This window comes from Oncorhynchus mykiss, chromosome 7, assembly GCF_057628025.1.
Source record: "Oncorhynchus mykiss isolate SJ-2025 chromosome 7, ASM5762802v1, whole genome shotgun sequence".
Lineage (NCBI taxonomy): Eukaryota > Metazoa > Chordata > Actinopteri > Salmoniformes > Salmonidae > Oncorhynchus > Oncorhynchus mykiss.
In genome coordinates, this window is record NC_143028.1 from 44,390,047 (window position 1) to 44,415,837 (window position 25,791).

General features: G+C 41.5%; 1 protein-coding gene across 2 annotated transcripts; it reads right to left on the reverse strand.

Moving 5' to 3' along the window:
• Positions 1-737: 737 nt before the first annotated feature.
• Positions 738-24,658, reverse strand: LOC149982553 (uncharacterized). 2 transcript variants are annotated; one of them, XR_016497269.1, is made up of 5 exons: positions 24,291-24,321; positions 13,015-13,107; positions 9,075-9,203; positions 8,414-8,554; positions 738-1,931 (listed from the first exon to the last, which is right to left on the reverse strand). XR_016497269.1 is itself a non-coding variant. In XM_090241108.1 (5 exons), the coding sequence occupies exons 1-5, from the start codon at positions 24,388-24,390 to the stop codon at positions 1,890-1,892; spliced, it is 468 nt and encodes a 155-aa protein (XP_090097234.1). In that variant the 5' UTR covers positions 24,391-24,658; the 3' UTR covers positions 738-1,889. The 2 variants fall into 2 exon arrangements, 1 of the variants encoding a protein (XP_090097234.1); XM_090241108.1 differs by having other exon boundaries at positions 9,112-9,203; positions 24,291-24,658.
• Between the last annotated feature and the right edge of the window lie 1,133 nt (positions 24,659-25,791).

The window sequence follows — 25,791 nt, forward strand, 5'->3', positions numbered from 1 at the left end:
TGTCATCTAGCAGCCTGTCTAAAATAAATAATGGATTTATTGTGATTTGAAGGCTATTTTACATGGATTTATTAGACTTTTTAAAAACGTAGATGTTCCAAAGGCATGCATCAGTGGCTTGTAGGCTATGCAGAGGTTACTTCTCACTTCTGCTGTTGACTTGACCCCCGGATGCATTCCTCGCTCCTCCCTAGTTCCGCAGCTGGCCTGCCTTATCAGAGACCTACTATTGACCTTTTTTAGCGTCCTTCCTTAGAAACATGGTACAGAATATGAACTTTCTGCACTTAGCAACTTTCCATATACCCAGTTCCTATCCACCCTTTATTGACCCTATCATATACATTCCTTATATAAGCAATCAATAGATTCTAGTATGGTAACTTGAATAAGTATATTTCAAGCTATAATCCAACAGCCCAACTTGTTGAATAGTAACTCCATACTGTTCTACATTATATAAACTTTGAAATTACTTTTAAATGAACAGAAGAGAAAACATGATTAATATTATCAGTTGATTTGTATGTGTACACCTCTGAGACTGACAGCCCCTGACTATGTAGCCCTGGCCTCAAACTTATAATCACACTATGCACCCTCTTACTCCCACCCTATCTGCCATTACCCCTCATGTTGTACAACTGATGACATTGAATGACATTGAATGACATTTCAGCTGGAGCTTTTGACTTTTTCTGATAGCAAAAGAAAACACAAAATATGACAAGTATTAGTAATGTGTTAAGCTATTTATAATCACATATGGCAAAAACCGAAGTTTGATAACATGACAATTCCCACCTCCCTTAGCCTGACTCTAAACCTTGGGGATACTGTTCTGCTGGTGTCCACAAAAATGAAGGCTCTAAAAACACATAATTATGTTTTCACCTTGGAGTCCCCGTCAGGCAGCAGGATTTACGAAAGGTGTTGGAAAACAGAAAGGAATGCGCAGCACACTGCTGCTCATGCTCCCAGGTGATATTTATTTACAATGTTTCGACCTTGAGGTCTTCATCAGGCATCCATTTCCCAAGTGGGGGTGGAAGGTCCTATATATAGGGGCAGTACTCAGTAACATCACTTCCTGAAACAGGGGGTAAAAATGTACAACAATATGATCATACACAAAGAATGTGATCATTATTTATAGTAATATACATACACATACAATATTCAATTAGGATTTTAAAAAACAGTTTAGAATTATTGCAACTATTAAAACGGTTTCAAGTCAAACTCCTCTTTAAGGCCAAGAGGAGACATAGGGAAAACCCATAGATGCCTTAAACAGCTTGGAAAATTCCAGAAAATTATGTCATGGCTTTAGAAGCTTCTGATAGACTAATTGTCATCATTTTAGTCAATTGGAGGTGTACCTCAAATAAAATCAAATCAAATGTATTTATATAGCCCTTTCTACATCAACTGATATCTCAAAGTGCTGAACGGAAACCCAGCCTAAAACCCCAAACAGCAAGCAATGCATGTGTTGAAGCATGTTGGTTTTGAAAAACTCCCTAGAAAGGCCAAAACATAGGAAGAAACCTAGAGAGGAACCAGGCTATGAGGGGTGGCCAGTCCTCTTCTGGCTGTGCAGGGTGGAGATTATAACAGAACATGGCCAAGATGTTCAAATGTTCATAAATGACCAGCATGGTCAAATAATAATAATCACAGTAGTTGTCAAGGGTGCAGCAAGTCAGCAAGTTAGCCGATCATAAAAAGTATCTCTACCACTCCTGCTGTCTCTAGAGAGTTGAAAACAGCAGGTCTGGGACAGGTAGAACGTCCGGTGAACAGGTCAGGATTCCATAGCCGGAGGCAGAACAGTTGAAACTGGAGGAGCAGCACGGCCAGGTGGACTGGTTGACAGCAAGGAGTCATCATGCCAGGTCGTCCTGAGGCATGGTCCTAGGGCTCAGGTCCTCCGAGAGAGAGAAAGAAAGAGAGAAAGAGAGAATTAGAGATAGCATACTTAAATTCACACAGGACACAGGATAAGACAGGAGAAGTACTCCAGATATAACAAACTGACCCTAGCCCCCAGACACATAAACTACTGCAGCATAAATACTGGAGGCTGAGACAGGAGGGGTCAGGAGACACTGTGGCCGCATCCGATGATACCCCCGGACAGGGCCAAACAGGAAGGATATAACCCCACCCACTTTGCTAAAGCACAGCCCCCACACCACTAGAGGGATATCTTCAACCACCAACTTACCATCCTGAGACAAGGCCGAGTATAGTCCACAAAGATCTCCACGGCACAACCCAAGGGGGGGCGCCAACCCAGATCACACCAGTGACTCAACCCACTCAAGTGACGCACACCTCCTAGGGACGGCATGAAATAGCACCAGTAAGCCAGTGACTCAGCCCCTGTAATAGGATTAGAGGCAGAGAATCCCAGAGGAACTGCACCGTATTGAGTGGAGGGTGGATGGGGCCATGTATCGCGAGATCTTGGCCAACAATCTCCTTCCCTCAGTAAGAGCATTGAAGATGGGTCTTTCAGCATGACAACGACCCGAAATACACAGCCAGGGCAACTGAGGAGTGGCTCCGTAAGAATCATCTCAAGGTCCTGGAGTGGCCTAGCCAGTCTCCAGACCTGAACCCAATAGTAAATCTTTGGAGGGAGCTGAAAGTCCGTATTGCCCTGTGACAGCCCCGAAACCTGAAGGATCTGGAGAAGGTCTGTATGGAGGAGTGGGCCAAAATCCCTGCTGCAGTGTGTGCAAACCTGGTCAAGAACTACAAGAAACGTATGATCTCTGTAATTGCAAACAAAGGTTTCTGTACCAAATATTAAGTTCTGCTTTTCTGATGTATCAAATACTTATGTTATGCAATAAAATGCTAATTAATTACTTAAAAATCATACAATGTGATTTTCTTGAGTTTTGTTTTAGATTCCGTCTCTCACAGTTGAAGTGTACCTATGATCAAAATTACAGACCTCTACATGCTTTGTAAGTGGGAAAACCTGCAAAATCGCCAGTGTATCAAATACTTGTTCTCCCCACTGTACCTGTGGATGTATTTCAAGGCCTACCTTCAAACTCAGTGCCTCTGCTTGACATAATGGGAATATCAAAATAAATCAGCCAAGACCTCAGAAAAAAATTGTAGACCTCCACAAGTCTGGTTCATCCTTGGGAGCAATTTCCAAATGCCTGAAGGTACCAGGTTCATCTATACAAACAATAGTACGCAAGTATAAAGACCATGGGACCATGCAGCTGTCATACCGCTCAGGAAGGAGAAGCGTTCAATCTCCTAGAGATGCATGTGCTTTGGTGCAAAAAGTGCAAATCAATCCCAGAACAGCAGCAAAGGACTTTGTGAAGATGCTGGATGTAACAGGTACAAATGTATCTACAGTGGGGCAAAAAAAGTATTTAGTCAGCCACCAATTGTGCAAGTTCTCCCACTTAAAAGATGAGAGAGGCCTGTAATTTTCATCATAGGTACACTTCAACTATGACAGACAAAATGAGATTTTTTTTTCATAGAAAATCACATTGTTGGATTTTTAATGAATTTATTTGCAAATTACGGTGGAAAATAAGTATTTGGTCAATAACAAAAGTTTCTCAATACTTTGTTATATACCCTTTGTTGACAATGACAGAGGTCAAACGTTTTCTGTAAGTCTTCACAAGGTTATCACACACTGTTTCTGGTATTTTGGCCCATTCCTCCATGCAGACCTCCTCTAGAGCAGTGATGTTTTGGGGCTGTTGCTGGGCAACACGGACTTTCAACTCCCTCCAAAGATTTTATATGAGGTTGAGATCTGGAGACTGGCTAGGCCACTCCAGGACCTTGAAATGCTTCATACAAAGCCACTCTTTCTTTGCTTGGGCGGTGTGTTTGGTATCATTGTCATGCTGAAAGACTCAGCCACGTTTCATCTTCAATGCCCTTGCTGATGGAAGGAGGTTTTTACTCAAAATCTCACGATACATGGCCCCATTCATTCTTTCCTTTACACGGATCAGTCGTCCTGGTCCCTTTGCAGAAAAACAGCCCCAAAGCATGATGTTTCCACCCCCGTAATTCACAGTAGGCATGGTGTTCTTTGGATGCAACTCAGCATTCTTTGTCCTCCAAACACGACGAGTTGAGTTTTTACCAAATAGTTATATTTTGGTTTCATCTGACCATATGACATTTTCCCAATCTTCTTCTGGATCATCCAAATGCTCTCTAGCAAACTTCAGACGGGCCTGGACATGTACTGGCTTAAGCAGGGGGACACGTCTGGCACTGCAGGATTTGAGTCCCTGGCGGCGTAGTGTGTTACTGATGATAGGCTTTGTTACTTTGGTCCCAGCTCTCTGCAGGTCATTCACTAGGTCCCCCCATGTGATTCTGGGATTTTTGCTCACCGTTCTTGTGATCATTTTGACCCCACAGAGTGAGATCATGCGTGGAGCCCCAGATCGAGGGAGATTATCATTGGTCTTGTATGTCTTCCATTTCCTAACAATTGCTCCCACAGTTGATTTCTTCAAACCAAACTGCTTACCTATTGCAGATTCAGTCTTCCCAGCCTGGTGCAGGTCTACAATTTTGTTTCTGGTGTCCTTTGACAGCTCTTTGGTCTTGGCCATAGTGGAGTTTGGAGTGTGACTGTTTGAGGTTGTGGACAGGTGTCTTTTATACTGATAACAAGTTCAAACAGGTGCCACTAATACAGGTAACGAGTGGAGGACAGAGGAGCCTCTTAAAGAAGAAGTTACAGGTCTGTGAGAGCCAGCAATCTTGCTTGTTTGTAGGTGACCAAATACGTTTTTTCCACCATCATTTGCAAATAAATTCATTAAAAATCCTACAATGTGATTTTCTGGATATTCTTTTCTTCTCATTTTGTCTGTCATAGTTGAAGTGTACCTATGATGTAAATTACAGGCCTCTCATCTTTTTAAGTGGGAGAACTTGCACAATTGGTGGCGAGCAAGGAGGCCTACTTACCCGATTCAGTTACACCAGCTCTGTCAGAAGGAATGGGCCAAAATGTACCCAACTTTTTGTGGAAAGCTTGAAACGTTTAACCAAAGTTAAACAATTTAAAGGCAACGCTACCAAATACTAATTGAGTGTATGTAAACTTCTGACCCACTGGGAATGTGATGAAGGACAGAACAGCTGAAATAAATCATTCTCTACTATTATTCTGACATTTCACATTCTTAAAATAAAGTGGTGATCCTAACAGACCTAAGACAGGGAATTTTTACTAGGATTAAATGTGAAGAATTGTGAAACACTGAGTTTAAATGTATTTGGCTGAGGTGTATGTAAACTCCCGACTTCAACTGTATATTACTTTACAGACTGATCACATTCTCTGTATGATCATATATTTTTATACATTGAATGTTAATATTGTGAAACTATGTCATACATTTTTACTTCCTGTTTCAGGAAGTGATCTCACTGAGTACTGCCCCTATATATAGGACCTTCCACCCCCACTTGGGATATGGATGCCTGATGAAGACCCAAGGGTCAAAACATTGTAAAGAAATATCACCTGGGAGCATGAACAGCAGTGTGGCGTTTTCCTTTCTGTTTTCCATGAGTTTGCCTACAACTCCAGCACCTGCGGAAAGTACCCGGATGTGCGTATGTTCTTCAGCTTTTGTTTACGAAAGGTGTTCCCACGCCATATCACCCTCACTTCGTCCTCTATTTGCATGCTATGTGCAGTCAACTAGTATAATTATTACAGCCCTTCCCCCTCCTGAGTCTTGGACAATTAATCTCTGTGGCTAGGCAGGTGGTTTTATTGTCCCAGCCCAAGTTCAGAATCTTTGTCCTCCTCCACACATCTCCCGGACTTCTTATCATTCAGGAGAAGCATTGAGATTAGGAAGTGCACATTCTTGCAGCCTGTCCCAGTCCACTAGTTTCAAAGACAGGCCCCCTTTGTACTTTGCCTCCAGGCCACACATACATTTCCACATAAATCATGCCATCTAACCCATAACACATTAATTACTACTGCTAGACCACTTCTATAGTTATAAATATACTAAAACTTGCTCAAGTAAATTATTCCGTTTCCAACAGTCCCTCATCTGGAACAAATTATCATGTTCCACGCCACCTAGAAAACATATTGACTTTAACAGGGAAGAGAGAGAATACATGTTTAATAATTTCACACCACCCTTGATGAGAATGAGATTGAGGCAAGGACAACAAAGCCCCTACTATCAATGTCCAAAATATGGTTAGCCCAAGCTACAATCTAGTGGGTTTTCTGATAACCTCTCTCTCAAAATACAAAGATAAGCTTTCCCTGGGAGGAACCCTCCCTAGATTTATTTCATTAATTTCAGAAATGACCTGCTGGATGAGCAGTGCCCCCTCCCCTCACTTTGTGCTCTCCTCACAATTTAAGGGCAGCACTCTGTCTCTCCTTCTCGCCTTTCCGAATCATAATTAGAACTATTGATAAATTATCCAACCCAAATTTAGAATGACAGTCCTTAGTACTTCACATTGAGTCTATCACTCAAATTTAAGACATTCAACTTAGCACACACTGACACTGCCAGAATGTACATTTACATACGGGAAATACATATGTAGTATGTACTACAAAACATCGACATAAATTATATTCATCTTATATTTCTAGCATAAACTCTTCTCATCACGGCCCTCGTTTATCCCCGTCTTACACTTTTGCGAGTGGCATGTTTATGACAGATCGGTATCTCAATGGCAGTTTTGCGAGTAGCATGTTTATGACAGATCGGTATCTCAATGACACGTCCACTCCAGCTCCCCCTCTCCGGTGACCGACATCTGTCTACTAACCACCGGTCATGGCAACCTATCCTTATACAAACCTGGCAACCTTCATTATGCATAAATGCGCCTCATTAGGTACACCTGTACTTCATCACCTCACTGATTACTTCCCCTTTATATAGCAATCCGTTGTTATCACCCACCAGTCAATATTGTTTATGTGGCTGACCACCCCCCTCCCTCCTGACACTCATTCTTCTGGTGTTTCTTTATTTTCTTCTTCAGATAGCTTTTCTTCCTCCCAATGGCACACATGTAACTCATGCATGTCAAAGTGGAGAGCCCTTGATAATGTCCTGATTTCAACATCTGGGGAATAATCCGATTTTCCCAAGCAAACTAATCTCTCATACCGTACCACATCCGGCCATTATGAGTACTTCGTCAATTTCCAAACGCCTGAAGGTACCATGTTCATCTGTACAAACAATAGTACACAAGTATAAAGACCATGGGACCACGCAGCCGTCATACTGCTCAGGAAGGAGATGTGTTCTGTCGCCTACAGATGAATGTACTTTGGTGCGAAAAGTGCGAATCAATCCCAGAACAACAGCAAAGGACATTGTGAAGATGCTGGAGGAAACAGGTACAAAAGTAGCTATCTGCACAGTAAAACGAGTTCTATATCGACATAACCTGAAAGGCTGCTTAGCAAGGAAGAAGCCACTGCTCCAAAACCACTGTACTTTTTGTTAAAATGTCCTCTGGTCTGATGAAACAAAAATATAACTGTTTGGCCATAATGACCATCGTTATGTTTGGAGGAAAAAGGTGGAGGCTTGCAACCCGAAGAACACCATCCCAACCGTGAAGCACGGGGGTGGCAGCATCATGTTGTGGGAGAGCTTTGCTGCAGGAGGGACTGGTGCACTTCACAAAATAGATGGCATCATGAGGTAGGAAGATTACGTTGATATATTGAAGCAACATTTCAAGACATCAGTCAGGAAGTTAAAGCTTGCTCGCAAATGGGTCTTCCAAATGGACAATGACCTCAAACATACTTCCAAAGTTGTGGCATAATGACTTAAGGACAACAAAGTCAAGATATTGGAGTGGCCATCACAAAACCCTAACCTCATTCCTATAGAAAATGTGTGGGCAGAACTGAAAAAGCGTGTGCGAGCCAGGAGGCCTACAAACCTGACTCAGTTACACCAGCTCTGTCAAGAGGAATGGGCCACAATTCACCCAACTTATTTTGGGAAGCTTGTGGAAGGTTACCCAAAATTTTTGACCCAAGTTAAACAATGTAAAGGCAATGCTACCAAATGCTAATTGAGTGTATGTAAACTTTTGACCCACTGGGAATGTGATGAAAGAAATAAAAGCTGAAATAAATCATTCTCTCTACTATTTTTCAGAGATTTCACATTCTTAAAATAAAGTGGTGTTCCTAACTGACCTAAGACAGGGAATTTTTACTAGGATTAAATGTCAGGAAAAACCGAGTTTAAATGTATTTGGCTAAGGTGTATGTAAACTTCTGACTTCAACTTTATATGCATACTGTATGCGCCTACAGTAGAAACGACAACATACTGTAATATACAGAAAATAAGGAACTTACTTTGACAGGAACGCACACATGTCCAAAGTTATTATGTGTAAGGAAAACAACAAGGAAGGCAAACCGAGCGCCAGCAAGAAAACATTCAAATTCTTGCAAGACTGCGCAAATATATGCATCCTTGATCTGCGGTGGGTTCTCCTGGAAGAGAGAAGTTTATCCGACTCAGTAAAGCCTCAAACATAAATTGTCCGCAAAGCTGAAATGGACTACTTCTATTTGAATAATGAGGATGCATTCTGACATCACGTGAATGAAACATCTCACGCTGGGGAGACCATTGGAGATATTTTGAACTATTTATATTGATATTTTGAACTATTTTGAACTAGTGGTGTTAATAACGTGTCTGATTTATTATGGCGGGTCTTTTTATTTGGTTTTAGTGGGTTCTTCATGTGTTAGAAAGGATGCATCTTAACCTTAACACATGAAGAACCCACTAACACCAAATAAAAAGACCCGCCATAATAAATCAGACACGTTATTGACACCACTAACAAATATTTATAACAGGTAGGTTGTGTGTGTGTGTGTGTGTGTGTGTGTGTGTGTGTGTGTGTGTGTGTGTGTGTGTGTGTGTGTGTGTGTGTGTGTGTGTGTGTGTGTGTGTGTGTGTGGTAAAACGTAGGGCAAAAACAAACAAATGACCAGGCCTCACTTAATTGGGAGCTCCCTTTACGGTTGGGTCTGGGTACCTTTATACTGCAGAATTTCACTAACTGCTCTCCCAAGGCAACGGCCTCTGGAAACATTTTCAAAGCAAGAGATAGGGACAACCCATCCTCTCCTAAAAGAGAAAATAACAATTTCATTAGTTTTCACTATGCTAAATCTTAATCGGCAAGAAAAAGGTTTTAATTACAGACAAAACAAACATAATAACTTCTGTTCACAGGGAGACCACTGCCCCCCCCCCCCCACTCATTAATGTCTACTATTTTAAGATTAAGATAAAAAATAAATTGAGACAGATCTCCTTTTTGGCCCATTGTAATCGAAGCAGTGTTATTCAAAACCATTTCTGTCACCTATGCTACCCTCCTACACGGCGGCATTCCTCTCTTTCCCCATGATTTTGTGTAACCACCACACTACAATGTCTTTACTCATGAACAACATTTTCAACGGTAATTTTATGTTTGGTAACCCCAACGCTGGCTCTTGACAGAATTGCTTTTGTAAACTCTACAATTGTTTCTTTAACTCTACAAACAATTAGTCACAGTATTAACTTCTCTAATTTCCCTTTCGTCAATTCTATAAAGCTATTTCAGAATAAAATGGAATAAAGTGTCTCCCGAGATTAAAAACCAAAAGGTTTTTTGAGCTTGCAAGGAGTGTTTGGCTGTGCCAATTTTAACTTGCTACCTTTCAGAATCCAATCCCCTGGCATATAACAAAGATTGTCCAAACACAAAACTGGTACTACCCCAGCTACCATAAAGAATGATCCCGGTATTGTTACTGGATCCATTGTAACAGCATGGGTAGTAATTGTATTGGTTTAGATTCTGTCCCTGTTACTCCACTGAATGTAATTATATTCCATCATAAATCTTAACAATTTGGCGACCACACAGAGGCCAAATACCCATGTGTTACTCTCAACTAGCTGTCACAAATAGTTCAATTTGTTTCTGCGAGGTTGCGGGGTCACATGTCTCACAAGCAGATGACCAGGTGGGAGTACGATACTTTCAGACTAATTGTGCCAACATTGCTTTTGACAATAGGAAACGGACAACATGATCATCATAATCACCAGCGTGGAATAAAACATTTGGCCCTGTTTACTCAGGAAATTGATCAATTATCCGGATCAGGCACTTCTTTTATTATGCTATGGAGTCGTGTTATCATTTGGCCACCTGGCAGTATGGGGATCCCTCCCTCTTGGAGTATCTTCCAGAGATAATAAGTCCTTGCAACTGCATGAGTACGAACCAGGCACACCTCTCTATGGTTGCCTGGGTCCCTGGAATCTATGATCCAGTCTGAGACTACTATGTCTGGACTGGTGATGCATCCCTATAGGAGAGGGATATAGCGGATAAATTACCTGTTTAGCCTGGGATACATGATATCCCGGGGCGAACGGTGGGGAAGTGGCAAAAGCATATACCTGCCCACATGTGTTCGGATACTGCTGGAGGGTAGCCATAAGATGTTGGACTTGATTTTGGTTATTTTCCAGAACCCTCGCAAGGTCCTGGTTCTGTTCATCCAATTTATGAGCCCTCCTTCTGCTATTCCTACATTTTTATTAGTTGCCTCATACTTGCCAGTCACCTGGACAATATGATCCTGCATATCTTTAATTTGAGCTTCATCAGTTATTTTCTGTTGATAAAACGCAGACATCAAAACACTTGTATATTGAGCTTGCAATTTCTCATTGATGTCATTATGCCATACCACAAAAGCATCTCTGAGTTCTTTATTTGATTGGAATTTTCCATCAGCAGGGAAATACAGACCAATTTTATCCAATTTGCTAAATTTTCTCCATACTCGAGCCGAATCGGTAGATTGCTTGTGCACTTCATTTAGCGCATCCATGGCTTTGCCAAAGTTTTCCTTTTCTATTAAGCCTTTTACAAGAGTATCAGAAACCACGGACGCCATTTCAATGGTGGTTATTTCTGCGCTTCTAGTGTGTTCAGTTTAACCTTTCTAGCGTAGGCGGAACCCCTCGACAACATTCCGCTGAAAAGGCAGCGCACGAAATTCAGAAATATTTTTTTGAAATATGTAACTTTCACACATTAACAAGTCCAATAGAGCAATTGAAAGATAAACATCTTGTTAATCTACCTATCGTGTCCAATTTCAAAAATGCTTTACAGCTAAAGCACAACATATTATGTTAGTTCAGAGCCAAGTCGAAAAAACACACAGCCATTTTCCAGCCAAAGATAGGAGTCACAAAAAGCAGAAATATAGATAAAATTCATCACTAACCTTTGATGATCTTCATCAGATGACACTCATAGGACATCATGTTACACAATACATGTATGTTTTGTTCGATAATGTGAATATTTATTTCCAAAAATCTCAGTTTACATTGGCGCGTTACGTGCAGTAATGCTTTGATTCCAAAACATCTGGTGATTTTGCAGAAATACTCATAATAAACATTGATAAAAGACACAAGTGTTATTCACAGAATTAAAGATAGACTTCTCCTTAATAACCTTTTCGGGATAGGGGGCAGGATTTTCACTTTTGGATGAAGAGCGTGCCCAGAGTGAACTGCCTCCTACTCTGTCCCAGATGCTAATATATGCATATTATTAGTAGTATTGGATAGAAAACACTCTGAAGTTTCTAACTGTTTGAATGATGTCTGTGAGTATAACACAACTCATATGGCAGGCGAAATCCTGAGTAAAATCCACCAGGAAGTGGGACATCTGAGGTTTGTAGTTTTTCAAAGCTTGGCCTACCGAATACACATTGAGATATGGATGAGGCTGCACTTCCTAGGGCTTCCACTAGATGTCAACCGTCTTTAGAAACTGGTTTGAGGATTCTAGTATAAAAGAGGGGCTCATGAGACTTCTTTGAGTCAGTGGTCTGGCAGAGAGCCTTGGTCTCATGACGCGCGCTCCCGACATAGTTACTTCTCGTTGCAGTGCTTTTCTGAAGACAAAGGAATTCTCCGGTTGGAACATTATTGATGTTTTATGTTAAAAACATCCTAAAGATTGATTCCATACATCGTTTGACATGTTTGTAAAGGACTGTAACAGAACTTTTCAAGTTTTTGTCTGGACGAAATGCTCGCGCCTCATGAACACGCTAACAACAAGTGGCTATTTGGACATAAATGATGGAACTTTATGGAACAAATCAGTCATTTATTGTCGAACTGGGATTCCTGGGAGTGCCTTCTGATGAAGATCATCAAAGGTAAGTGAATATTTATGGTGTTGTTTCTAACTTTGTTGATTCCAAAAATGGCGGATATTCCTCTGATTGTTTTGGGATCTGAGCGCCATTCTCAGATTATGCTTTTTCCGTAAAGTTTTTTGGAAATGTGACACAGCGGTTGCATTAATGCCACGGTTCTTCTACAGGCGCCAGTCTATCACCATACACATTTCCACCTACTGACTGTCTCATCCTTGACAAACACTACTACCAGAAATTGCCTATACACCATTCCAGGTTTTTAATATATCAGGTATTACCAAAAGGCTACTTTTATTCAACGAAACACACTAGTATATGGATGTGCCAACTTCTCCATATACCATATAGACTACAGACACTTAAACAGACTCCAATCCCTAATCTAACCTATTAGGGGGGCTAAAACCTCTTGAACATGCCTTGAACATGCTGTGCCCGCAGTGCTCCAGTTTAAACTATTAGGCTAAACCCTCCTAGGCACGCAGTGCCCGCAGTGCAAGTATAATAACCTTCTGCTAAACCTAGGGGCCCCAACCCCTAGGTCCACCGATAGAATATACAGTGGGCCTACTGAATAAGCAGGCTTTCCAGATACGTATCCTTTAATTTGTATTCAGTCTCGACTCTCGTCTCCCCAAGATGTCATAATGAGTAGTAACAGGTGTAGAAACATTTCCTACCTTTTATGTGCCGGCTCCTGTCACACGGATTAGGACTCTCCAGTTCAACTATAAATCGTGGTGAATCCTGCCGACAATGCCGGCTGTTAGGTTCTGAACAAATGGAGAAAATGTATGATTACACAAACAAATATATTTAGAACCTTCTAGTAGGTGGGGTCAACTCCTTATACATCTAGACAGCCAATACATTTCTGTTACTAGGCAGGAACTTAATTGGTTCCTCAAACTGGTTTAGTCATAGCCTAATACTTGAACCTTCGTGGGTGTGGAAAAGTGTGAGATAGGACTGTATTAGGAGAGTCATCATGGTAGGCCTCTCTGCCCCCCCCCCCCCCCCCCCCCCCCCCCAGAGTTTTCTTCTCACCTCATCTGTTGACTTGACCTCGAGATGCATTCCTCGCTCCTCCCAAGTTCTGCAGCTGGCCTAACTCTTGACCTTTGCCTCCCTTCTTAGAATATTAACTTTCTGCACTTAGTAACTTTTCATATACCCAGTCACTGTCAACCATTCATTGACCCCATCATAAACATTCCTTAAATAAGTAATCATTAAGTACTAGGATGGTAACATGAATAAGTAGGTTTTAAGCTAGATTCCGACATCACTGATATCATATGAAGAACATGTTATTACGAACATCAACACCCCCCCCCCTCCCCTCCCTCTCTTTCTGACACGCACATTAATCTGCACACACACAAACAGTTTGTTTTGTCCTGGAATGCTCCTTTGTCCCCCACTGAGTGTTGGATCAGGGAGGGGTTCCAGCAGACAGTGTGTGTCCAATGGATCCCTGTTCAGGAGTCAATTAAGGGAGGTCTGTGCAAATGAACAGAACAAGCCTGTAATCAGTTCCAATTTACCTCTAAATCCTGCCTCCTGACTCATCCATTAAACCACGCTGGGAAATTGACTTCTCTGGCCTTTAATGGAATGAATCTTAAGCAGTTTGAGTTTGAAGCAGTGGAGAAACATGCAAGAGTGAGTGTGTATATAAAGGAAATGGAGACCCTGGCAGACAGTGGAGTAGAGAGATGCTCCAGAAGATGCTGTGTTCAGATTATACCTCATTCGGCATGCCATATCACTGTTGCCATTATGATCGGAATGTGGGCGCATTACAAGCATTTTAATTAATTACATTGCCACAAACACAGCCTCGCTCTCCACACGCCACCACCTCCGACTTAATCCAGGAAATGCATGCTGACAATCCTCTCAAGTCTGTCCTCCTTCCTTTAGGCTAATATTCCTCTGAGTTTGTACAAATTGATATGCAGATTTGGAGTCAGGTGAGGTCCAAACACATATCCAGAAGTATGAATGTACGAATCCTTCTCAAATGATTGACTTCACACCAACAACAAAATGATTGGTAACACTTTAGATATGTAAATAGTTAACATACACATGCTCCACAAAACAGCTCCCGATGCTCCCGATACTTTTTATTTCACCTTCATTTAACCAGGTAGGCCAGTTGAGAACAAGGTCTCATTTACAACTGTGACCTGGCCAAGATAAAGCAAAGCAGTGCGACAAAAACAACAACACAGAGTTACACATGGGATAAAAAAAAAACATACAGTCAATAACACAATAGAAAAATCTGTATACAGTGTGTGCAAATGAAGTAAGGAGGTAAGGAGATAAATAGACCATAGTGGCGAAGTAATTACAAATCAGCAATTAACACAGGAGTGTTAGATGTGCAGATGAGGATGTGCAAGTAGAGATACTGGTGTGCAAAAGAGCAGAAAAACAAATATGGGATGAGGTAGGTAGTTGGTTGGATGGGCTATTTACAGATGGGCTGTGTACAGCTGCTGCGATTGGTAAGCTGCTCTGACAGCTGATGCTTAAAGTTAGTGAGGGAGACATAAATCTCCAACTTCAATGATTTTTGCAATTCGTTCCAGTCATTGGCAGCAGAAAACTGGAAGGAAAGGCAGCCAAAGGTGCCTAGGTGTAGGTGTTGGCTTTGGGGATGACCAGTGAAATACACCTGCTGGAGTGCGTGCTACGGGTGGGTGTTGCTATGGTGACCAGTGAGCTGAGATAAGGCGGAGCTTCACCTAGCATAGTCTTATAGATTAGCTGGAGCCTGTGGGTTTGGCGACGAATATGTAGCGAGGACCAGCCAACGAGAGCATACAGGTCGCAGTGGTGGGTAGTATATGGGGCTTTGGTGGCAAAACAGATGGCACTGTGATAGACTGCATCCAGTTTGCTGAGTAGAGTGTTGGAGGTTATTTTGTAAATGACATCGCCGAAGTCGAGGATCGGTAGGATAGTCAGTTTTACGAGGGTATGTTTGGCAGCCTGAGTTGAAGGAGGCTTAGTTGCGAAATAGGAAGCCAATTCTAGATTTAATTTTGGATTGGAGATGCTTAATATGATTCTGGAAGGAGAGTTTACAGTCTAGTCAGATGCCTAGGTATTTATAGTTGTCCACATATTCTAAGTCAAAACCATCCAGAGTAGTGATGCTAGTCGGGTGGGCAGGTGCGGGCAGCAATCGGTTTGAAGAGCATGCGTTTTGTTTTACTAGCATTTAAAAGCGGTTGGAGGCCATGGAAGGAGTGTTGTATGGCATTGATGCTCGTTTGGAGGTTTGTTAACACCGTGTCGGTGTTGGGGTTGTCTGTGTAGAGGTGGATCAAAGAATCACCCGCGACATCATTGAAATATACAGAGAAAAGAGTCGGCCCGAGAATTGAACCCTGTGGCACCCCGATAGAGACTGCCAGAGGTCCGGACAACAGGCGCTCCGATTTGACACACTGAACTCTATCTGAGAAGTAGTTAGTGAACCAGGCGAGGCAGTAATTAGAGAAACCAAGGCTGTTGAGTCTGCCGATAAGAATATGGTGATTGACCGAGTCGAAAGCCTTGGCCAGGTCGATGAAGACGGCTGCACAGTACTGTCTTTTATCGGTGGCGGTTATGATATCGTTTAGGACCTTGAGCGTGGCTGAGCTGTACCCATGACCAGCTCGGAAACCGGATTGCATAGCGGAGAAGGTACGATAGGATTCGAAATGGTCAGTGATCCGTTTGTTCACTTGGCTTTCAAAAACTTTAGGAAGGCAGGGCAGGATGGATATAGGTCTGTAACAGTTTGGGTCTAGAGTGTCTCCCCCTTTGAAGAGGGGGATGACCGTGGCCGCTTTTCAATTTTTAGGAATCAAGACGATACGAAAGAGAGGTTGAACAGACTAGTAATAGGGGTTGCAACAATGGCGGCGGAGAATTTTAGGAAGAGAGGGTCCAGATTGTCTAGCCCAGCTGATTTGTAGGGATTCAGATTTTGGCCGGTGTCACGTGATGACGCTGGAGAATTGAAGCAGGTACGGGGAGTTAAACATTGAATAAATTATGGATATGGCACGAGACAGGAACAGCGTCAGCAAACTAATACTAAAGACAAAAAACAATCAATGCCACAGCAAGGAACAGAGTAAGGTAACTGACAAAATATAGGGGAGGAAATAAACAGATGATGAGTGAGTCCAGGTGAGTCCAATATCGCTGATGCGCGTGACAAGAGAAGGCAGGTGTGTGTAATAGATGATAGGAGTGAGTGATGCTGGGCTGCCTGGCGCCCTCAAGCGCCAGGGGGGGAAGAGCGGGAGCAGACGTAAACAGTATCCCCCTCTTCTAGGGGTGCCACCTAGCATCCCACCTGGGTGAACCGGCCGAGATATGGCCACTGGGCAAACCGTTTGGGGAGTGTGAGCCCAACGAACCGGCAGGAGCGTGAGAGCCTGGCATGGAAGCCCGACGATCCGGCTGAGGCAAGACGCCTGTCGATCCCGTTGCAGAAAGGTAGACCAAAGATCCGGTGGAGTGTGACGGGAAGCCGCCGAGCCAACCGAGGCAAGGAAGTCTCTCAAACCAGCCAGAGCGTGAAAGCCCGACGGGCTGGCTTAGGCACCCCCAGTACTATCAGTGCCGGAATTCACCCCAACGTCACCAACAAAACAAACAAAAAAACTCCATGAAGCAGGTACGGGGAGTACAACATTGAATAAATAACGGACATTGCACGAGACAGGAACAGCGTCAGCAAACTAATACTAAAGACAAAAAACAATCAATGCAGTATCGGGGAACAGAGCAAGGGAACTGAGAAATATAAGGGAGAGTCCAGGTGTATCCAATATCGTTGATGCGTGTGACGAGGGAAGGCAGGTGTGCATAATAGATGATAGGAGTGAGTGATGCAGGGCAGCCTGGCGCCCTCAAGCGCCAGGGGGGGGGGGGGAGAGCGGGAGCAGAGGTGACAGCCGGGGTTGGGGTAGCCAGGTGGAAAGCATGGCCAGCCGTAGAGAAATGCTTATTGAAATTCTCGATAATAGTGGATTTATTGGTGATGACATTGATTTCTAGCCTCAGTGCAGTGGTCAGCTGGAAGGATGTGCTCTTATTCTCCATGGACTTTACAGTGTCCCAAAACTTTTTGGAATTAATGCTTGCAGGATGCAAATTTCTGTTTGATAAAGCCAGCCTTTGCTTTCCTAACTGACTGTGTATATTGGTTCCTGACTTCCCTGAAAAGTTGCATATCGCGAGGACTATTCAATGCTAGTGCAGTTATTCATCATGCGTTACTGTGTTCTGAATATATAATGCAGTTATTTGTGACAAGCTGCATTTCTGTCTCTGCAGAATGGATCACCATCTTGACAAAGTACAGTGTTTTTTTCATGCACTTCATAGTCCTCCTCCCCATAGGCTCCTGAGCAATGTAGCCAACTGATAATTTGCATCCCCAATTTTTACCATCTGGTGTGACCACCATTTGCCTCATGCAGTTCGACATCTCCTTCACATAGAGTTGATCAGGCTGTTGATTGTGGGCTGTGGAATGTTGCCCCACTCCTCTTGACTGACTGTGCGAAGTTGCTAGAAATGGAACATGTTGTCGTACACGTCGATCCAGAGCATCCCAAACATGCTCAATGGGTAACATTTCTGGTGAGTATGCTAGTAATGGATGAACTGGACACGTTCAGCTTCCAGGAATGGTGTACAGATCCTTGGGACATGGGGCTGTACATTATCATGCTGTATTATGAGGTGATGGCGGCGGATGAATGGCACAACTATGGGCCTCAGTATCACGGTATATATGTGCATTCAAATGGCCATTGATGAAATGCAATTGTACTCGTTGTCTGTAGCGTATGCCTGCCCATACCATAACCCCACCGCCACCATGGGGCACTCTGTTCACAATATTGACATCAGAAAATTGCTCTGCCTCCGATGCCACACACATGGCCTGTGGTTGTGGATATTTTGTCCCATTCTGGAGTGAGCAGGCCTATGAAGCTTAAACGTGATCATTTGAAACAGGTCTTAAATGCTAGATTTAGAGTTATTTGGCAACTTTAGTTATGAATGATACAACCAACCCTTAGAATGTCTTAGAAATGAATTGTTTTAAATGGGTATAGGCTATAGGCTTTGATGATTTGAGAATGTCGCAAAAAAAGCTTGCGCTCTGTTCCTTGACTCATCAATTGATCTTATTTTCACCCATCAGACTATTATCAATTTAATATTGTCTTTACCAAAATGCAAATTAATTTTGATTTAAAATGGCCCATTATCAAATGGATGCTGCTTGCCATGGGCTCTTCAACCCTGTTCCTGCAGCTAGTGCTTAATTTGGTTAACCAAGTGAAATTTGTTCGGGAACAATGATAGTATCATGTTTTCTCAAATAAACATATTTCATTAAATTGTTTTACAGCCCCTATCTCTGCGGGCTTGACAAAGGAATAAAGAAGAGAGAGGAGGAGATGGAAACGCATGGGGCTTGAGATATTCTGTAGCTGAAGGTAATGCGTCTATTCACTATGAAAATATAAAGAATGCCCTCCTAGGTTATTCAAAATCAAATACAAATTTACTAAAATTGTAAGCTAAGTCTGTAAGTCACCCTGCACAAATCAATGAACCAATAGCATCACCTAGGGCTATGGGTTCTCTCCCAGACTCATAGATAGGACCGCCCGAGTGGCGCAGTGGTCCAAGGCACTGCATCGCAGTGCTAGAAGCGTCACCACAGACCTGGGATCAATCCCGGGATGTATTAGAACTGGCCGTGATCGGGTGTCCCATAGGGCGGCGCACTATTGGCCCAGCATCGTCCTGGTTAGGGGAGTGTTTGGCTGGTGTAGGCTGTCATTGCAAATAAGAATTTGTTCTTAAGTGACTTGCCTAGCTAAGTAAAAGTTTAAGTTTTAAAAAATAAATAGAAAGTTTGTAGCATAGCATAAGGTAACCAGTCCATCCAGTATATTTAATAATACAGTCCACATTCAAAATGTTTAATCATTATATTAATTTTAAAAAATAAATAATTTGACTCTGCCCTCATGTACAGTTGAAGTCAGAAGTTTACATACACCTTAGCCAAATACATTTAAACTCAGTTTTTCACAATTTTTTTTCACAATTCCTGACATTTAATCCTAGTAAAAATGTCCTGTCTTGGGTCTGTTAGGATCACCACCTTATTTTAAGAATGTGAAATGTCAGAATAATAGTAGAGAGAATGATTTATTTCAGCTTTTATTTCTTTCATCACATTCCCAGTGGGTCAGAAGTTTACAAACACTCAATTAGTATTTGGTAGCATTGCCTTTAAATTGTTTAACTTGGGACAAGTGTTTTAGGTTGCCCTTCCACAAGCTTCAATAAGTTGGGTGAATTTTTGCCAATTCCTCCTGACAGAGCTGGTGTAACTGAGTCAGGTTTGTAGGCCTCCTTGACCGCAAAAACTTTTTCAGTTCTGCCCACAAATTGTCTATGGGATTGAGGTCAGGGTTTTGTGATGGCCACTCCAATACCTTGACTTTCTTGTCCTTAAGCCATTTTGCCACAACTTTGGAAGTATGCTGGGGATCATTTGGAAGACCATTTGCGAGCAAGTTTCAACTTCAACTTCCAACTTCAACTTCAATATATCCACATAATTTTCCTGCCTCATGATGCCGTCTATTTTGTGTAGTGCACCAGTCCCTCCTGCAGCAAAGCACCCCTACAACATGATGCTGCCACCCCCGTGCTTCACGGTTGGGATAGTGTTCTTCGGCTTGCAAGCCTCCCCCTTTTTCCTCCAAATATAACGATGGCCATTGTGGCCAAACAGTTCTATTTTTGGTTCATCAGACCAGAGGACATTTCTACAAGAAGTATGATCTTTGTCCCCATGTGCAATTGCAAACCGTAGTCTGGATTTTTTTATGCCAGTTTTGGAGCAGTGGCTTCTTCCTTGCTGAGCGGCCTTTCAGGTTATGTCGATATAGGACTAATTTTACTGTGGTATAAATAATTTATATAGATATAGATACTTTTGTACCTGTTTCCTCCAGTATCTTCACAAGGTCCTTTGCTGTTGTTCTAGGATTGATTTGCACTTTTCGCACCAAAGTGCGTTCATCTGTAGGAGACAGAATGCGTCTCCTCCCTGAGCGGTATGACGGCTGCATGCTCCCATGGTGTTTATACTTGCGTACTATTGTTTGTACAGATGAATGTGGTACCTTCAGGCATTTGGAAATTGCTCTCAAGGATGAACCAGACTTGTGGAGGTCTACAATTTTTCTTCTGAGGTCTTGGCTGATTTCCTTTGATTTTCCCATGATGTCAAGCAAAGAGACACTGGGTTTGAAGGTAGGCCTTGAAATACATTCACAGGTACACCTCCAATTTACTCAAATTGTGTCAATTAGCCTATCAGAAGCCATTATATAATTTTCTGGAATTTTCCAAGCTGTTTAAAGGCACAGTCAACTTAGTGTTTGTAAACTTCTGATCCACTGGAACAGTGAATTATAAGTGAAATAATCTGTCTGTAAAAATTGTTGGAAAAATACTTGTCATGCACAAAGTAGATGTCCTAACCAACTTGCCAAAACTACAGTTTGTTAACAAGAAATTTGTCGTTGAAACACAAGTTTTAATGACTCCAACTTAAGTGTGTCTGACTTCAACTGTATATATGTGTATGTATAAGCATATGAGTGTTTTGAATAAATCATCACCTTAGAAAAGCACTGTCCATTTCGTGGTGTTAGGTTTTAAAATGAGATTACCGTGGAATTTTACTGCGTCATGACTCCTGACTGTCAGTGTGGCAGTAATACGGTCACTAGTCCTGGATTTGCATTTACCATGTTATGTCTAATCTGAGACCAGGCTGCATTTACGTCTGTCTTTGTGGTTATGTGACATTTTTCATTTCTTCTCCAATATTACTATTGATGGGAAAGCAGCTTGGTAAGTCTTGGGTCTATTGAGGGTAATCATGTTTGGTTGCTGTATCCACATCCCATAGGAACTATACATCTCTTATTCTGCGGTACGTTCTGTAACCCAATAACACACTCCAGCCTCCTAACAGACAAATAGCTCTGTGCTACGCATACCCTGAACAGAGAGAGCTACAGCCATTCTAATGGCCACATCTCATTGCATTATATCTCACACAGTAAATATAGCATCAAACTGTTTCAATTTAGGACATGAAGCAAGCAGCAAATGTATTCAAATAGTGGTAGCTTCAGTAAGATTCTGAAGATAAAACCAGGACAAAGTCCTAGATTTATATTCACCTTGTACAGGATATTCGAGCAGGGCCTAGCCTTTTGAATTCTACACATTTCCCCATGGGGTGGAGAGACAGCCAAAAGTGTGTTCAATTTCCAATATGTTATCACTATGCTTTCAACCATCTAAAAGCACAAGAAAATTCCAATGCAAAAACCATTTTTTTAGCAAAAACTAATTGTGTTATCACTGCACTTTCAACTATTTACAAGAGCACAACAAAGTTGAAATGGGAATACAATGTCAGATATGTTGTATCTATACAACAACTTAATGTTCTCACTGTGCTTCATCTAATAGCACAAGCAAATTACCTGGATTGCAGTTGAGATTACATTAACCTTTTACTGCAGTGGGCCAAATCAGGGTCACCGAGAGTGATTCTTGGTCTTAAACAAATAGATTTTGAAACAAATGTATACATACACCTCACACGCACAGTTACAGGCTTAAAGAAAAGGCGACACCTGTAACATGTCAGCTATAGAGTTGAAATGTATTCATTATTAATTATGAAAAATATGAATAACATTCCACCCATGAAGCCAAAGAGGGCGCTTTTGGTCACTGACTGCAGGAAAGGGCTACAAGAACATAATGCAGGTGACCTTACTGAAGACATGAAGACATACACTTGCACAACCTTCAGTCTCTTGACCATCCATCTACTCATGATTATTAATGATGTTGTTATTTTTAATTAGTTTGTTTTCTGTTGTTGTGTTGCTGTACAACACTTAGAAATGAATTTATGTTATGAATATCGCTATAATTAAAAAAAAAAAGATTGTTAAATAATAAATTATTGTTATTATTTGTTTTATCTGAGTTACAGGCTCAATCCTATCCTTTACCTTTTATTTTTGGTTTAGTTGGAGATGTGAATCCAACATATAATTTGTTAACTTATCGACAAGATAATAGGCTATTTACTGTATTGCAATAGTGATATTGATTATTTTTTTTGTCAACGCAACCAAATATCAACATTTGTATATTTTGTACCACCAACTTATTTTGGCTTTAATTCTAGTCTGACTACAAATTAATAATTGATAACCCCCCAAAAATTAAAATAAAAGTTAAATAATAGGATTTAAGCCCTTAGTCTCAGTGAAGGAAAATCTTAACGCTAAAGCAATGACAATGACATTCTGGACGATTCTGTCCTTCCAACTTTGTGGCAACAGTTTGGGGAAGACCTTTTCCTGTTTTATCATGACAATGCCCTGTGCACAAAGCGAGGTGCATACAGAAACGGTTTGTCAAGATCGGTGTGAAAGAACTTGACTGGCCTGCAAAGAGCCCTGACCTCAACCCCATCGACCACCTTCAGGGGGGATTGGAACGCCGACTGCGAGCCAGGCCTAATCGCCCAACATCAGTGTCCGACCTCACTAATGCTCTTTTGGCTGAATGGAAGTAAGTCCCCGCAGCAATGTTCCAACATCTAGTGGAAAAATGTCCCAGAAGAGTGGAGGCTGTTATAGCAGCAAAGGAGAACCAACTCCATATTAATGCCAAAGATTTTGGAATGAGATGTTCGATGACCAGGTGTCAACATACTTTTGGTCATGTTGTGTAGCTGCACATGAAACACATGAAACAATTTGTTGTAAATTGCATTAATCATCGTTAAATCTTTCTCTTCAGACCTGGCAGGATTTGAATGAATGAGCTTTCAAGACAAGGGCACCTACACACTTGAAGCCATGTCATATGTTAGTGTTTAGTCGTTGTTTTTCTCTCGAGCAGTTGACAGCTACTGTTTTACATAGTAGCTTAGAGGCAACCTGAAACGCTTTACGGTCTTATGTCTTTCAGTACATTATCTTCAACCTTGGCATATATGCCTGTTCCATGAGTGTTTTCACTCCCCTTATTTGCCATATCATCAGTCTTGCTTGTTTTCTTCATCTCCACTGAGTGTCTAGCAGTGGCGGCCGGTGCCGTTTAAGATGAGAGAGAACAATCTTTTTTTAATGAGTTTGGCCTTATTTCTATTAAAGCATATTGGATGACTGTCATTCATATTCCATTCACCCAGTTCAATGTAACATCGATAGGCTTAGGCTACTTCGTGATACTCAAATTTTCCCTATACCCCATCCCATCATGAGGTTGCTACAACCTAGCTTATGAATGAAAGTTTACAACATAGGTTCACACAGGTTGAGAGAAAGATTTGAGGTGACAGACAGTGACACATTCAATATCGCCTTGCGCTCTCTTGCCTGCATGTACAGTAGCTGATCTAGGGTGTAATCATTAGTCCAACAGTTTAAAAGTAGAGTTTGAGAAAAAGTTTGAGAAAAATGCAGGTATGTTTAAAACTTCTTATGGAGGTGGTCCCTGCACAGGGATAGCTCAGCGGAAATTTCAGAGCGCCACCTATAGTACTTGAGTAAAGTACTCGATAAAGCTCAAACTTTCATAAAAATACACATGCAAGGTACTGAATTAAAGCTACACTCGTTGTGAATCTAGCCACCAAGTCAGATTTGTGAAATGCTTTTCGGCGAAAGCATGAGAAGCTATTATCTGATAGCATGCACCCCCCAAAATACCAGCACGACAAGTAAACAACAGATTTTGCGGTAGCCGGCGCTACCCAAAACGCAGAAATAAAATATAATACATTCATTACCTTGGACGAGCTTCTTTGTTGGCATTCCTATATGTCCCATAAACATCACAATTGGGTCTTTTTCCCGATTAAATCCGTCATTGTATACCCAAAATGTCATTTGCTGAAGACCAGTCTGATGCTGAGAAAAGTCAATTTACAAGACGCAACGTCACTTTTTAAAATTACAAAAGTCGCCTATAAACTTTTACAAATCACTTCAAACGACTTTTCTAAACCAACTTTAGGTATTAATAAACGTTAATGATGTATCAAATTGATCACGGGGCGATCTGTATTCGATAGCAGCAAGTCTGGAAATCATCGTCCATTTTTTCAGTTTCACAACATACTGTGATGCGCCGCAAGAAAGGAGGGGTCTATTCGTGTTGTAACCAAGGATAAATGATTCTGATATTGATAAAAATGGCGACACCGTGTGGAAGCTGTAGGCGTTTACAGGGGGTTCGCATATATTTTCTCTCGTCTTAAACAATTCATTGAATATTCACAATATTCACGAATATTTTTTTTGTGTTTTTGGTAAACAGTTTTACCAGGGATTTTTACTCCTAAACACGTTCTGTTATAGCCACAGACCCGATTTAACCAGTTTTAGAAACTTCAGAGTGTTTTCTATCCACACATACTTATCATATGCATATACTATATTCCTGGCATGAGTAGCAGGACTTTGAAATGTTGCGCGATTTTTTACAAAAAGCTGCGAAAATTCGCATCATCCATAACAGGTTTTAACCCTGTTTCATTCCATTTGCTTCCGTTTAAGTAAACATTTTTCAACAGAATTGGCAGAATGAATACATCCCTGATCACAAAAAAACAGTTCACTTTCATAGCGACATACAAACAGCTTTTTGTATTCCTTCTCGCATCAGCTGTCTGTGACGAGGTGAAAAAACTTTTCCAAGCCAAACCTTGATATCATAACCGCTACACACAGCTAGTAGCGGTGCATGGGTAAAATCACTGGGGAAGCCAAGTCTTATGTTTTGTGATAATTGCATTGTTTGCTAAATAACCTGTTAATTCATATGCCTTGCGACCATGATATATAGGCTTAAAGGCTGATACAATAAGAAGACACAGTGGCAGAATAAATTCAGCCACACATGGACAGCAACCTCTGTCTAGTCAAGTCCACAAAGCATATTGCATGTACAGTAACAGACAGACCTACAAGCAAGTTAATGTTTTCAACATTTTCAGACCACTACTAAACAACTATTGATTTAGAGCCACAGAGAGTTACAGCAAGTCACAAAGAAAACAGGCACCATTTCAACATCATCAAATCAACTCTGCTTGATCTAATACAGTGACAACTAAAAAAAACACCAAAAACTATTTAGTCCAAACTACATAAGCTAAATATGATGTAGCTGTCCAATGTTCTGATTTCTGTGTGCGTTTGTGCAGGTAAAAAAACATGTTGACTCACCCTACTTGTAGAGAAATGCCAATGCCATTCTCCTCTCTTTCAGTATACGCTTTTACCTGG